Raw genomic sequence first — 13,628 nt, 5'->3', positions numbered from 1 at the left:
TTCACCTAATAAGTACATTTTCACATAAAAAAGATAAAATGTATTTACAAATTAGGCCAGTGTTATTTTTATTACAGTCTAGGATTTTTAAAATGATGTATGATTACTATTAAAATTAACTGCATTACATTATAAGATCCGGAACTCTTGAATAGTTTTTAAACCTCGCCGGATTTATTATCGAGGCGCACCGCAGCACAAGCGCCACACTTAAAAGCCACCCTAATTATTTTTTAACGTGCTATTTTCTACCTTAACGCAACAAGTCCGGGTCTATAAAACAGGGAAAGGCTAAAAACGTCTGTAATAACCATGTCAATAAATTCTTAGCACCTTTGCAGCGAACTTTAGCTGTAATTCAACTCCCTCTTGCTCAGCGCCAGGAACAGCAGATAAAATGATCCCTCATATAAACATTAGAAACGCTTTTGCAAATATGCCAAATGTTGCCTTCGCCCTGGTCATTACTACAGCTTTCAATGTTGGATTCTGTCAGAGTATTGATATTAATCCGGGTAAATGTCTCGTGTGGGGTCCTGGACTGAATCCTGATGTTGTGCTTCCTGTCAGATACTTCTACATTCAGACTGTTGATTCACGAGGAGAAAACATCACTGTCTCTCCTGGTAAGAATGCAAATATGTATAACAATCATACAGTGCTGGTTTAATTAATTACTAAGTAATCTAATTACTTTTGGGATTACTTTTTTTCTGTAATTTAATTAGTTAATTCTGATTGCATTATACTAGACTATAGAACAATTCTGTATAAAATAATAGTGGATTTAAAATCAAACTTTTATGTTAAAATATATGTTTTAAATGTAACCTTCTCCTTTACACACTTTGGCATTTGGAAAGTAATTAATAATGCAATACTTTTTTGAGAGAGTAAGTAGTACAGTAATCTAATTACACTGTTAAAGATGTAATTAGTACAGTAGCTAGTAATTAATTAACTTACCCAACACTGATCATATATATATTATATATATATAAAATATATCTCTTGGAAAAGAGATGGATCATATCAAGAGGGTTATCCAAAAGAAAAGAAAAAAACTTAAATCAGCCTTAAAGTTTCATGACATTTCTAATTTTTGAATGAATGAATGTTTTCTGTTCAGTTTTACAGTATATAGGCGAATGTGATGGTGTTTGTATGTGTTTTGAATGACTTTTTTATTATTACGGAGTACCAGATTTTTAAGATCTCCTTTTCAGTAATACACACAGTTGTCCTGGCTTAAAAAGCCAGTATTTATTTTTTAAATATTATCAATCAATGTAAATATACATTTTTAGTCCCCCCCCCCCTTTCATATAAATTGACTGAAATCTGTTTAGTTCAAACCAGTGTATGTCAGTATCTTTTCTTGCACACTTTACTGTTTATTTTCTTTTAGTTAAAGACTCTTTCAAAGTGACGATATCCTCATTGGAAAATGAGTATCTTCGTGTCCATGTCCCAGCGCCATTGGATCGGGGCGACGGCTCCCTGCTTGTCAGATACCGACTCTATGGAAGTTCTATGAAGGGTTTGAAGATTGAAGTTTTGTATCAAGACAAGCCAGTGGCAAAGTCACCATACAGTCTTAGGGGTAACGTATTTTTGGGAAATTGATAGATGTGGTCTATAGGCTTAGTTTTACCCAGCCAAACTTTATATTTTGATTCCACATAAATACAGTAGTACAGTACAATACAATTATTATTAAAAGTCTTTATTTTTTCCTTTTGTTGTCCTTTTTTGATGCGTTTAATAACATACTAAAGCACATGTGAAGTACATGATTATATTTGTATCTGTAGTGTGAAAATATTACACTTACAGTTAATACAGTTTATATGGACTAAATTGCAACTTCATCATTACAAATGTGCAGATACAAATATATTAAAATACATGACATACAGCTGTCAATAGAATTACATTTAAGTAAATATTTGTTTACCATAAATGCTTGTACATTCGGCAGTGCACTTTAACTATATATATTTTTTTTAAATAAAATTACAAAATGTTGTATAATATATTAAATTAAAATTAAGTGTCTAAAAACATTGCATTCAGTTCTCACTTAAGTATATTCTTTTAAAGCATATTATTTCCGTAAAAAGTATACTCTTTAAAAGTATGCAGAAGTTTACATCTATTAGTATTATGCAAAGACAAACTCTTTTCCAAATGATCTGCAATTCTTTTAAAAGTTTAGCAAAATATGCATAATAAAATCGTTTTAATTTCATCAGGTCCTGTTCATCATGAGTACTGTGATTGTCCAGAGTCCGATGTGGCAGCGTGGCAGAGGGTCATGCAGTGCCCAGAGGAAGATCCCCAAATTAAAGAGGATTTCAGTTCATTCCCATCTATTGACCTGCAGCAGCTCCTGCAGGAGGTCCCAATGCGCTTTGCAAAGCGAGGAGGACTCATTCACTATACCATCTTAAACAACCAGGTGCATCGGCGCTCCCTGGGCAAGTACACCGATTTCAAGATGTTCTCGGATGAGATACTGCTCTCCCTCGCTCGAAAAGTAAGCTTTTCTTACCTTTTAATTCTTATTTCACATTAAAACAGTTAAAAATAATAATAATGGGGTCCAAAATTAAACCCATCAGTGAATATGCTTCTATTTGGCATTTTTCTAATTTAATAGAAAAAAAAAATCATTATAATTGTCATCAGCGCTTATTTATTTTTTCATTTTGATGGTGATTTATTGGTCATATCAACTATATTGTTGTTATATCTGCCCTGTCTCCACCAGGTAAAAATGCCTGATGTGGAATTTTATATTAACGTAGGAGACTGGCCAATGGAGACCAGGAAAGTGAATGACAAACCTGGACCAGTGCCTATTATCTCATGGTGCGGCTCCACGGACACGCGTGACATCATTCTTCCCACATATGATATCACACACTCATCCTTAGAGGCAATGAGAGGCGTAACAAATGACCTGCTGTCAGTCCAGGGGAACACAGGTGCTTCTTTGAACATCAGCTCCTGTCAATCTCCAATATTACCTTACTTACCTTTGTCTCATCTCTCTGGACTTCTTTATTGGTTTTCCCAGGTCCTGTGTGGTCAAATAAAACGGACAAGGCGTTCTTCAGAGGCAGGGACAGTCGAGAAGAGCGCTTGCATTTGGTAACCATGTCCAAAGAAAATCCAGAGCTGCTTGATGCGGGAATAACAGCGTTTTTTTTCTTTCGTGAACGGGAGAAGGAACTTGGAAAAACAGCACTGGTCGGTTTCTTTGATTTTTTTAAGGTAAGTAATGTGTTGAAAAAGCTTCATTAAACTGCGATATGCTTTTTCTCTGCTTAATAAATAATACAAATGAATAATTGGGACATGCTTGAAAATCTCTCTAGTACAAATACCAGATGAATGTGGATGGAACAGTAGCAGCCTATAGGTTTCCGTACTTGATGCTGGGAAACAGCTTGGTCTTAAAACAGGATTCACCATACTACGAACACTTTTACACACATCTGAAACCAGGTGTGCACTACATCCCAGTGAAGAGGGACCTTTCTGACCTCATCGAGAAGATTAAATGGGCTAAGGTACAAACGGTGTCTTTTTGGAGCACATTGAATATGTTTAGTAACAGCATACATTTGCATGTAACAAGGACAAAATTGCAAAAAAGAGACCCATATTATATGCAAAACAAAAAAGGAAAATCTTGTAATTGTTAGAACTTGAATATGTATTTAATGTACACAGAACAACGACACAGAGGCTGAGGCCGTAGCTAAAATGGGACAATCGGTGGTGAGAGATCTGCTTCAGCCTCACAGACTCTACTGCTACTACTACACTGTTTTTCAGGTAAGAATCTGCCATTTACAACAATAAATGCTGAATAATGTACTAATAAATGAAGAGTTCAGATGCAAAAGCCTCTAAATGCCATCTGAAATTTTCTTCTAGAATGATCATTTTTATCAAGCTCGTATATTTAAGTTCAGTAATTTCACTTAAATGACAATTAATAGGTAATCTTCATTGCCATTTAAGTGAAATTATTGAATTTAAATATACGAGCTTGATAAAAATGATCATTCTAGAAGAAAATTTCAGATGGCATTTAGAGGCTTTTGCATCTGAACTCTTCAAATGTAAAGTGCCTCCTAATGCATTCAAAAACTACAGACAGCTTTTGCATTGAACTTATAAAACGTAATATTTTTCAACTAAAACCATATTGTATCTGATCAATAACTTCTCGTTAATGAGTGAATGTGAAAAATGTCTAAGTTTTAAATATTACCATGTTATTACTACATACCCTTTTCTTTTTAATTATTAAAAAATTTCAAAATACCTTTTTTTGGTTATATATATATATATGTATATGTATATATATTTTTTGTCTGTTTTTCGTCTGTCTTTGCGTGTGCATATTCATGTTTACCAACAAAGTTCAGACCTATAAGTGTGTGTAAGATATAGCAAAGAGGCTAAATATATTTTTAAATATATACATAAAGTATTTGTGTGGCAAATCAAACCAATAGACCAAAACTGACCTGCCCCTGGCGAGATGGGCTTTTAATAAAACTTGACAGTCTATACAGTAGAAAAAAGAAATTTCTGTCATTAATTACTCACGCTCATGTCGTTCCAAACCCGTAAGACCTTCGTTCATCTTCGTAACACAAATGAAGATATTATGCGAGAGGTTTCTGAACCACCCCTAGGCTGCAACATTGTTGCAACTTTCAAGGCCCAGAAAGATAGGAAAGACATCGGTAAAATAGTCCATGTGACTACAGTGGTTTCTCTTGCACGTCATTCTCCTACGCTGTTGACGTACTGTAAACAGTGCAGCACTTCTGGGTTTGCAATGACATGAGGGTGAGTAATTAATGACAGAATTTTCATTTTTGGGTGAACTAAGCTTTTAACAAAAGCCCTGGAGCTGTCATTGGGGAGACTTTTCTGGGAACAGCTAACACAGAGAAAGTAGTAAATGTTGTCAATCTGTGTGTCCTGTCCTTTTACAGACCTATGCAAATCGTCAGAGCACTCAGCCTCTAGTCCATCCTGATATGGAAATAGTGCCTCAGCCATCCGATCACACTGCACTGTGTAACTGTGAGAGGAGATCAGAGGATCAGAAACTTCAGCAGAAGGACGAGCTCTGACAAAGATTAACTGATAAAAGCACTCCATCTGAAGCAAGTGTCACAAACATGCACATGATAGAAAGAATATCGAATGGAACACAAAAAACATTCAAATGAATCAGAATGGTTTGTTGTGTATAGATATAAAGGAATGATATACTTTTGAAGGATGAACGATGGCTTACTTGAGTTTCGAAAGGAGTAAAATGTTTAACAATTTGTTTATCTGACTGCAGATAACTATGTACCTGTGCATTATGCTATTACTCCAACTTTGTTTTAAATTATTTTATTTCCACATTTTTCTGCTTTTTAACATTTTGAATTTCACAGTGTAACATTTTTGCTTTGATCTTTATATTTTTTTCTGTTTTTGCTTTGATTTTGTATAATTTTCCCCCTTGTTTGTCCTTGCTAATATTACTTTTCTTACTAGCATTACTTATCAGTATGGAAAGCAGGGATGATAAATAACATTTGACATGTGGAACAATGTAAAACCTGTGAGTAGCCTAGTTTTGTTTTAAAACTTTCTAGTAAATGTTCTGAATGAACTAATGTAAGCTAACTTTATACTGTATGTGGACCAAACTTAAGCTCATTGCCCAAAGAAATCATATTCTAACAATTCTTACTCTGTGACGGCTCAGCATGAATGGCTGAACTGATCTTTTGGTGACGTAAGTGTCAATTTGACTAGACGTGGAGTTTTTGTCTCAGACCTCAACAAAAAAAACACTTTTTGGGGACACTTTGTGTCCCCAAAGTCTGAGCATAAATCATGCTTGCCTTAAACTTGTACACATTCCATTTGTTCAGTTGTGCCAAACAGTATATTCTGTGTATTCAGAATACAATATTCTGTGGTAATATAAGTGACATTTGTCAACATTTTTTTAATGAAAAAATAAATCAAACTGTTGTTTCATAATAAACTGTCTTTAATCATAGTTAAAAAATGGTATTCATCCCTGCACAAAACTGAAGCTTTGGACTATAAAGAAGAAATGAAACAATTTCTTGGACTTGTTAACTTTCCTAAGGTTGACTCTCTTTTAGCATCTGAACTTGATAGACCCATTACCTTAGAGGAGATTAAGTCAATTAATTCATTGCAATCGAAGAAATCCACTGGCCCAGACGAACTGCCCTCTGAATTTTATACGAAATTTCATGCTAAATTGGCTCTGCTTCTTTTATCTGTATTTGAGGAATCCTTAGAGCTAGGTATGCTGCCCCCATCACTGAGACAATCATCTATAACTCTATTGCTTAAAGATGGGAAGGAGCCGACATTATGTAACTCATACAGACCTATTAGCAGTAGGCTAATTGAGTAGAAATGCTGATGTTAAGATTTTAGCCAAACTTTTAGCTTCTCGTTTAGAGGCAATTCTTCCTAGTATTATCTCAGAGGAACAAACCGGATTTATAAAAGGACGGTATTCGTTTTCTAATATCCGTACTATATTTTTTTTTATATTTTATACTCCGGACAAAACAATAGCTCCTCTAAGGTGATCATCTCGTTAGACGCCGAAAAGGCATTTGATAGGATAGAGTGGGCTTATCTGTTTAGGACATTAGAGGAGTTCGGTTTTGGGGATGGATTGATTTCATGGATAGGCCTACGTTTATTATATGCTGACCCTCAAGCTTCAGTTTATACTAATAATGCTAAATCTGAGTATTTTACTTTATCACGGGGTACGCGCCAGGGATGTCCCCTATCTCCATTACTTTTTGCCATAGCTATTGAGCCCCTTTCAGTAATGCTTAGAACTAGAGCTGCACGATTCTGGCTAAAATGAGAATCACGATTTTTTTGCTTGGAATAAAGATCACGATTCTGAAAAGCTTTATTATTTTAAAGATCTACAAACCCTGAACATATGGGTTACCAAACAAGATAGAAACAAAATAAGACATAATACTCTTTATTTCAGTCAAATTTAAACAAATGCAGTAAACAAAAAGAATGTAATATTTAAATAAAAAAAAAATTACAATTAAGTATTGACAACATTCAAAGGTATTATGCCAGGCTAGACCTATTAAAGATTCTTAGCAAGAAACACTAGCCTATCAACATTTTTGGGTATTGGTGTTGCGTTGAATAGCATTGCTTTTATAGACGTTTGTTTCGTCGGGCCTCTGGTACTTTATGATTTAGCAGTTTTGTTTTTAACCATCTCATACTGTGGTTTAAGATAGGTTTTTAATTGAGAAGTTTTATAATAACTTAGTTTTTCATTTATTACTTGAAGCTGACTTGAAGTTTTTCGATAGCTTCTACATTAAAAACTACTAGCCTAACTGATAAAGTTCACACATGATTTAAAACCAGAGGTGGACGAAGTACACAACTTCCTTACTTGAGTGAAAGTACAGATACTACTGGTCAGATATTACTCCGTTACAAGTAAAAGTTGTAAAGACCTATTTTTACTTAAGTAAAAGTACAGAAGTACTCGTTTTTAAAAATACTTAAGTATCAAAAGTAAAAAGTAAATGTCAGTGCATTGTTTTATTATTGTTGCATTGTTGTATGTAATACTTACAGTACCTTATGCCTCTGAATCTATGCCTGCATACCTACCCTCATATCAATATCACATGTATTTCTAGAACACAGTTCCAGTAGTGGGATTGAATGCGAGATTGAATAAGTCACTAAATAACGTCCACAATGGTTTCAGACACCCAAATGGCTGTTCCCTCAAATACTGCCCTATTTAAAGTTTTTTTGGCTTTTAGTAATAATATGTAAGCCTTACTGTTATCTATAAGCTAGTGTGCAAAAAAGTGACAAAATTCGCATTTAGAAAACCAAACCCAACGTTGAAAATGAAAATCAGGTTTATGTCAGAATCCAATGTCAGATTGACGTTGATCTCCAACGTTGGACAGATGTTGTATTGTGGTTGAAAATGAAAATCGGGTTGACGTCAGAAACCAACATCAGTCGGGTTCTGACGTCAACCCTACTTTTATTTTCAATCAATATCCAACGTCAATCTGACGTCGGGTTCTGATGTCAATCAGATGCAGGGTTCTGACGTAAACCCGACTTTCATTTCCAACCAAAATGCAACCCCTGCAACCAAAATCATCCACTGACTGATGTTACTTTCTACTCAAGGACCTTGACAGAATTGTAGTGGAGTAAAAAGTAAGATATTTGTCTTTCAAATGTAGTGAAGTTAAAGTAAAAAGTTTCCAGAAAAAATAATACTCAAGTAAAGTACAGATACTCAAAAAGTGTACTTAAGTACAGTACTCAAGTAAATGTACTTTGTTACTGTCCACCTCTGTTTAAAACAAGTGAACAGTCATTAATAAAATAAGAACAAATACACACATTACAAGCAGAGATGAATACTAAATAACAAAGTTTACAAAGTCTAACAGTATTTTGCATCTTCTTGAATGCTCGAGTCCTCTGGCAGCTTTTATTTTGGAGTTGTGGTCCATATTTTAATGGATGTGGTCCATTGTGGTCTTTTGGAAGTGGCGGATAGTGTTGTGTTCTGTGAATGTTCAGAAGTTTTCATCTTGGTGGCCAATGCAGTGCAGTCTAAACGTTGGATGTCTTTGCTCATCCTCTGGCACACTGGAACACCTGCAATCACACAAAAGAGAAAAGGGAGACGTATCTTGACAAGGAAAAGATTTTAAACACATAATTCCTAACTGCCTGAAAAACTGTCCCTATTTAATATTGGCAGGACACTACTGTGTTTATCAGTGGCTGTATGTTTATGTCTTCATCCTCAGGCGACAAGCTAGAGCCTAAAAACCCTAGTCCCGCCATATCTGGACTCTGATAAACACTACTGCCGTCTATCCCTCGTCTCTAGGCAGATGTTTCAAATCCCAATGGCTCACGTCGGTCCACTCTTTTCTCTCCACCTTAACTGCTTCATCAGTTACCAAGAGATCATGAAGGCTTTCCCTCCTGGATTCTAATGGTGAAAATTGTGTCCTATACCAGGCTGAGTCTTTCATCAGTTTGGGGAAGGCTGTCAGATGTTAGGTTTTCATTGGACATGGGCCGACCTGTGACATGTTCAAAAGGGCATAGTCCAATTTCCTTGTGGTCATCCTTACTGCATTGCTTGTCACTATGCAGTTTTGTTTTAGCTTCCATCACTGATGGCATTTGTTTTCTGGATGCTTCATTCTGAATCAGTTTACATGGCAAAACTTGCTGAAGTTGTCTTAATGCCGCTGTATGTGCACCTCTCTCCTTTACGGATTGTATAGCAGCACCTTCTACTAGGACATCATCTTTGGCTTCAGTTGTTGAGACTTCTGTGTGCTTTTACCTTTGGGGTGGTGTCTTCATTTGTCATTTTTGCATACACATGGATTCCATCAGTTGTCCGATGAGATGTCACTAGTTGGTTCTGCAGAGAGAGGCTCTTCAGTTTCCCTGCGGCTCAACAGCTTTTAGCAGAGTCTGTTTTTGTTTGGTTGTCAACTGCTGAAACCTCCTCAACAGGTTGTCCTCGTCATCGCTTTGATGTTTTAAACTCAGCTTGCGATCACAAACCCAGTGTCCCTCTTCGTTGCAATACCTGCATCTTCCTTGAGTTTTTGACTGTCTATTATCTTCATTTTTTTTTATGCTCATTCCACATTGTCCTGTTGTTGTATGACATTGTCTTCGATCGCAACGCCCTGAGTTTGACTTCATGTGTTCTTTCAATCTTTGCTGACCATTCAACAATCTGATTAAAAGATGTTCCAACACTGTCCCAGTCGTCATATTGGATTTTGAGGGCTTTTGAAACTTCAGGTTTCAGTCCATTTACAAAAGCAGTTTTCAGAGGCATGCTAGTGTCCTGGTGAAGATCCTCGCTGTCATTTAAACCAGCATGTTCCCACCAAATTGTGTGAAGCGTTCTTCGAACTCTGCAACACTTTCTCCAGTCTTCTGCATGCATGAGGTAATTCTAGCCCAATTAACCTCTGCAGGTTTCAGTTCAAACAACAATGTTCGTTCAGCTTCCAATCCAGCCTCAATGTTTTCTTGAGACTCGCCTACCCTGTTTTCAGCTCTTTCAGTTAGCCTCTTTCGGTCATTGTCCTTTAAGTTCACATTAACAATCATCACACCATCTACTGGATGTAAATTGTAGATTTTCTGTAAGCGTTGAAGAGATTCCCAAGCTTTCCTTGGTTGCTTGTAGACGTCTGGCAATTATTTTGACCACTTGTCTACTTGCTCCAGTGAAGCTGGCTGATATGTTTTACAGGGAACATGTTTCTTAATAGTTTTTTTTACGATGCGGGTTCGTCTTTTGCCTTCCTCCTCATACTCCTCCTCATTGTCAACTTCAATTTCAGTCCTTCTGTTCTTGACAATTACAGGAGCGAGTCTAACCTTTTTGTTCTTCTTGGTGACATGAGCATGTGTCTCAGGTTCAACATCACTGTCATCAGGGTTCCCAGTCGAGCTGCTGTCACTTTCTTCTAGCAGATAACGACATTGTTGATCCTCAATCTTCTTGAGGTCTTTAAATGGGTAGAGTGACTCTTTCTCTATCTTGCTGCTAGATTTTATGGGAGTTTTTTGTCCAGAACCGTCTTTTGATTCCAGTTGTGTTTAAGTAATGGAGCCACCCAAACCACTGCTCGGCCAAATACAGCAAAATCGAACAGGCCAAATATACAGATAAGTTAATCGCTGTTGTCAAATTGTCAATGCTTGTCATAGGAACCAAAATTTGCTGTTCTAAACTAGTTATCTGGAACATTGTAACATGCATACAGACAGTAGCACACACACATCACATGCACAGAAACGTTCAGGATCGCAAAACTTATTCTGAATGCTATTCTGGGATTTAACAAGAGAAAAAAACAGAGAAAATTGAGCATTAAATATTTTTTTCTGTTTTCGAAGTATCTTAAACTACATATTCACTATTAGTAGAGAGACACTGCACATACAGTGCAATCACTCTCTCTAAAGCATTCAAATAAATCTTACTGTGCTACTTTATCTGTACATGATTAGAACTAGCAGAAATCTAAGAATATTTTTTCTTCTTCTTTTGTTAAAGCCATTTCAGACTACAAGTAGCCTAAGCATTTTGTTACTAATCATTTATTTAAAAAAAATATTTAAAAATGGAGATCAGACCATAGGTGGCACTATAACTGTTAAAAACCTTTAATAAACATACATTTCCAATGGTAAATTGCCTGTATTGGCTGTAAATGGTCTTTTCCATCTATAATCAAGATGGTTATATGCTTGCTAAATACATTTGTATGGGCACAATCTCTGGTCACAGTAAAACAATTGTGAGGAGTGAAGCAGCCAGAGGGATCGTTCTGCCACCACCTAAGCTCCGCCCACAAAAAAAGTCACCATGTTTACTAACTGAAAAGGGGTCTATATTACTTTGTTTTTATGAATTCATTTAATCAGATATGTTTTTGATTAAACCATATAGACTAAATAAAACAGAAACTGGGTAAAACTAAAATGGAATTTGAAGAAAAAAACATTGTTTTTTTAAACATTGTTAAACTGTTAATAAATTGTTGTTTCATGATTAAGTTTCATGAAAAGTTTCATGATTTCAATAAATTACACAAGCTTTTTGATTAAACTAGATATCTTGTAAAGTGTTTTTATATCCTTAAGGTTGGCTGCACTAAGAGTTTAGCTTTCTTGTTTTCTCCCCCTCTTCACATTAATGTCACAGCCTCTGCTATAATATTATCTGTTCATTAAATTGGTATCGAAAAAAGTATCGTTCAGGAACCGGTATCGAAATCTGTATCGATATCGAACATTTTTTAACGATACCCAGCCCTAATCTTTATATATGACCCCTTTGAATAAATGCTTTCAATGAATAAAAAAAGAAGAAATGCTTTTAAACAGTCTCGGCCTATGAGAAACCTTTGAACTGAAACAAAACTGCAGCTTCTCGAAAGAAAACTGTACATCTACATGGTTGCAAACTTCAGTGCATTGTTGAGTCTGTCTAAAACATAACCCTATAATGAGACTAGAGCCTGTGGACAATAATAATACTAACTAGAATGTGCATTTCCTGAAGAAAATGTGAGTGGCGCTTGCAGTGGCAAAACTCAGCACTCGGTTGCTAGGTTGTTCTGGCTAGTAGCTATGGTGTTGCTAGGTGGTTGGTATTCGTCACAGATGGTTACTTTGGAGTTTTATAGAGTTCTTAACATGTCAACAATCACATCATCACCATAGGGCAAAGCTGATTGGCTCCTGCTGTATCAGTAGCCAATGAGCTCGCGTGCTGCCCAACGTTCAAATACTTTGTTAGCATTTGCTGTATAATGCTTTGCCTGGGTAAATCACACACACCTCTACTTTGTTGCAGGACTATTCTTGACTGTGTGTTTGTGATATAAATGTTTTTCAGTTGCTGTTATTTAAATGGTTACTGTTTAACTGAATCGCAGTAATGTCACCTTGTTAAAACTGAGCTAACTTTAGTTTAGCTCTGTACTGCAGCAGCAGTGACCCACTGAAGGTGGTGACTGGGAACTGACACCTTTTTCATCCCACTTGAATTAAACTAATAGCCTACTTCTGTCTTTTTGTTTATAGGTGCTTCTTGGGCATCAACCCAGAGACAGGTACAAAATCAAAGAGGCAGAGAGGACACATAAACCAGCAAGTCTGTACACTGATCAGGAAGCTCATTGACTTTGAATGGATGTCAATCTAATGTGAACGGACTAACGAAACACTGTCTCTGTGTTAAGCTAGATGTTATGCAGTAAGAATAAGTTCACACAAAAATGTAAATGCTGTCATTATTTACACTCCTTCATGATGTTCCAAACACATACGAATTTTGTTCAACACAGATTAAGATAATTTTAAGAAATCCAAGAGCTTTCTGATCCCGCCTATAGACTGCAATGTTATAACCGCTTTCAAGCTCCAGAAAGGTAGTAAAAACAGTCCATGTGACTACAATGGTTAAGGTTAACATCAAGGTTGAGCCACTATAGTCACGTGGACTATTTTAACAATCTTTACTACCTTTCTGGGCCTTGATAGTGGTAATAAAATTGCTGTCCATGGAGAAGTCAGAAAGCTCTTGGATTTATATCTTTATATGTTAATTTGTGTTCCAAAGATGAACGAAGGTCTTACGGGTTTGGAATGAGGGTGAGTTTTTGGGTGAACTATCCCTTTAATGTGTTCTATAGTGTCTCCTGGTTCAATGGAGAGTTTAGACAGACTGCACAATAAATGTGTAAAATTAATTGTTCTTACGTTTATTTGAATGTTTGAATATTAACATGCCTTTTCAATGTTATAGGTTATTTATGGGCTAGAATAAAATTGTCAAATTTACAATAGTTTTAAGTGTAAATTTACATCACATTACTGGCTACTGAGTTGCATTTCTATGTATGCCATGTGGCAGTTTGTCATGTAATTTTTGCTTAACCTCAATCAAGTTACTTTCA

The 13,628-nt window shown here is 36.0% G+C and overlaps 1 protein-coding gene across 1 annotated transcript; it reads left to right on the top strand.

Annotated features, from left to right (window-relative positions):
* Positions 1 to 175: 175 nt before the first annotated feature.
* poglut3 (protein O-glucosyltransferase 3) lies at positions 176 to 6,246 on the top strand. Its single transcript, XM_082141333.1, has 8 exons — positions 176 to 626; positions 1,409 to 1,603; positions 2,256 to 2,539; positions 2,774 to 2,990; positions 3,083 to 3,279; positions 3,384 to 3,578; positions 3,742 to 3,846; positions 5,025 to 6,246. Exons 1-8 carry the CDS (start codon positions 398 to 400, stop codon positions 5,163 to 5,165), a joined length of 1,563 nt encoding a protein of 520 aa, XP_081997459.1. The 5' UTR covers positions 176 to 397; the 3' UTR covers positions 5,166 to 6,246.
* Positions 6,247 to 13,628: the final 7,382 nt, after the last annotated feature.

Source organism: Leuciscus leuciscus (assembly GCF_965113295.1).
Source record: "Leuciscus leuciscus genome assembly, chromosome: 16".
NCBI classification, from domain to species: domain Eukaryota; kingdom Metazoa; phylum Chordata; class Actinopteri; order Cypriniformes; family Leuciscidae; genus Leuciscus; species Leuciscus leuciscus.
Note: the sequence above shows the minus strand (reverse complement) of the source record. Positions and strands in the feature narration are given on the sequence as shown.

Bases quoted from the DNA above. Each gene is read 5' to 3' on its own strand.
- poglut3 (XM_082141333.1), top strand. From the start codon at position 398: ATGATCCCTCATATAAACATTAGAAACGCTTTTGCAAATATGCCAAAT. The intron at 1,604-2,255 runs GTAACGTATTTT...TAATTTCATCAG, and splicing joins GTCACCATACAGTCTTAGGG to GTCCTGTTCATCATGAGTAC. The intron at 2,540-2,773 runs GTAAGCTTTTCT...TGTCTCCACCAG, and splicing joins TGCTCTCCCTCGCTCGAAAA to GTAAAAATGCCTGATGTGGA.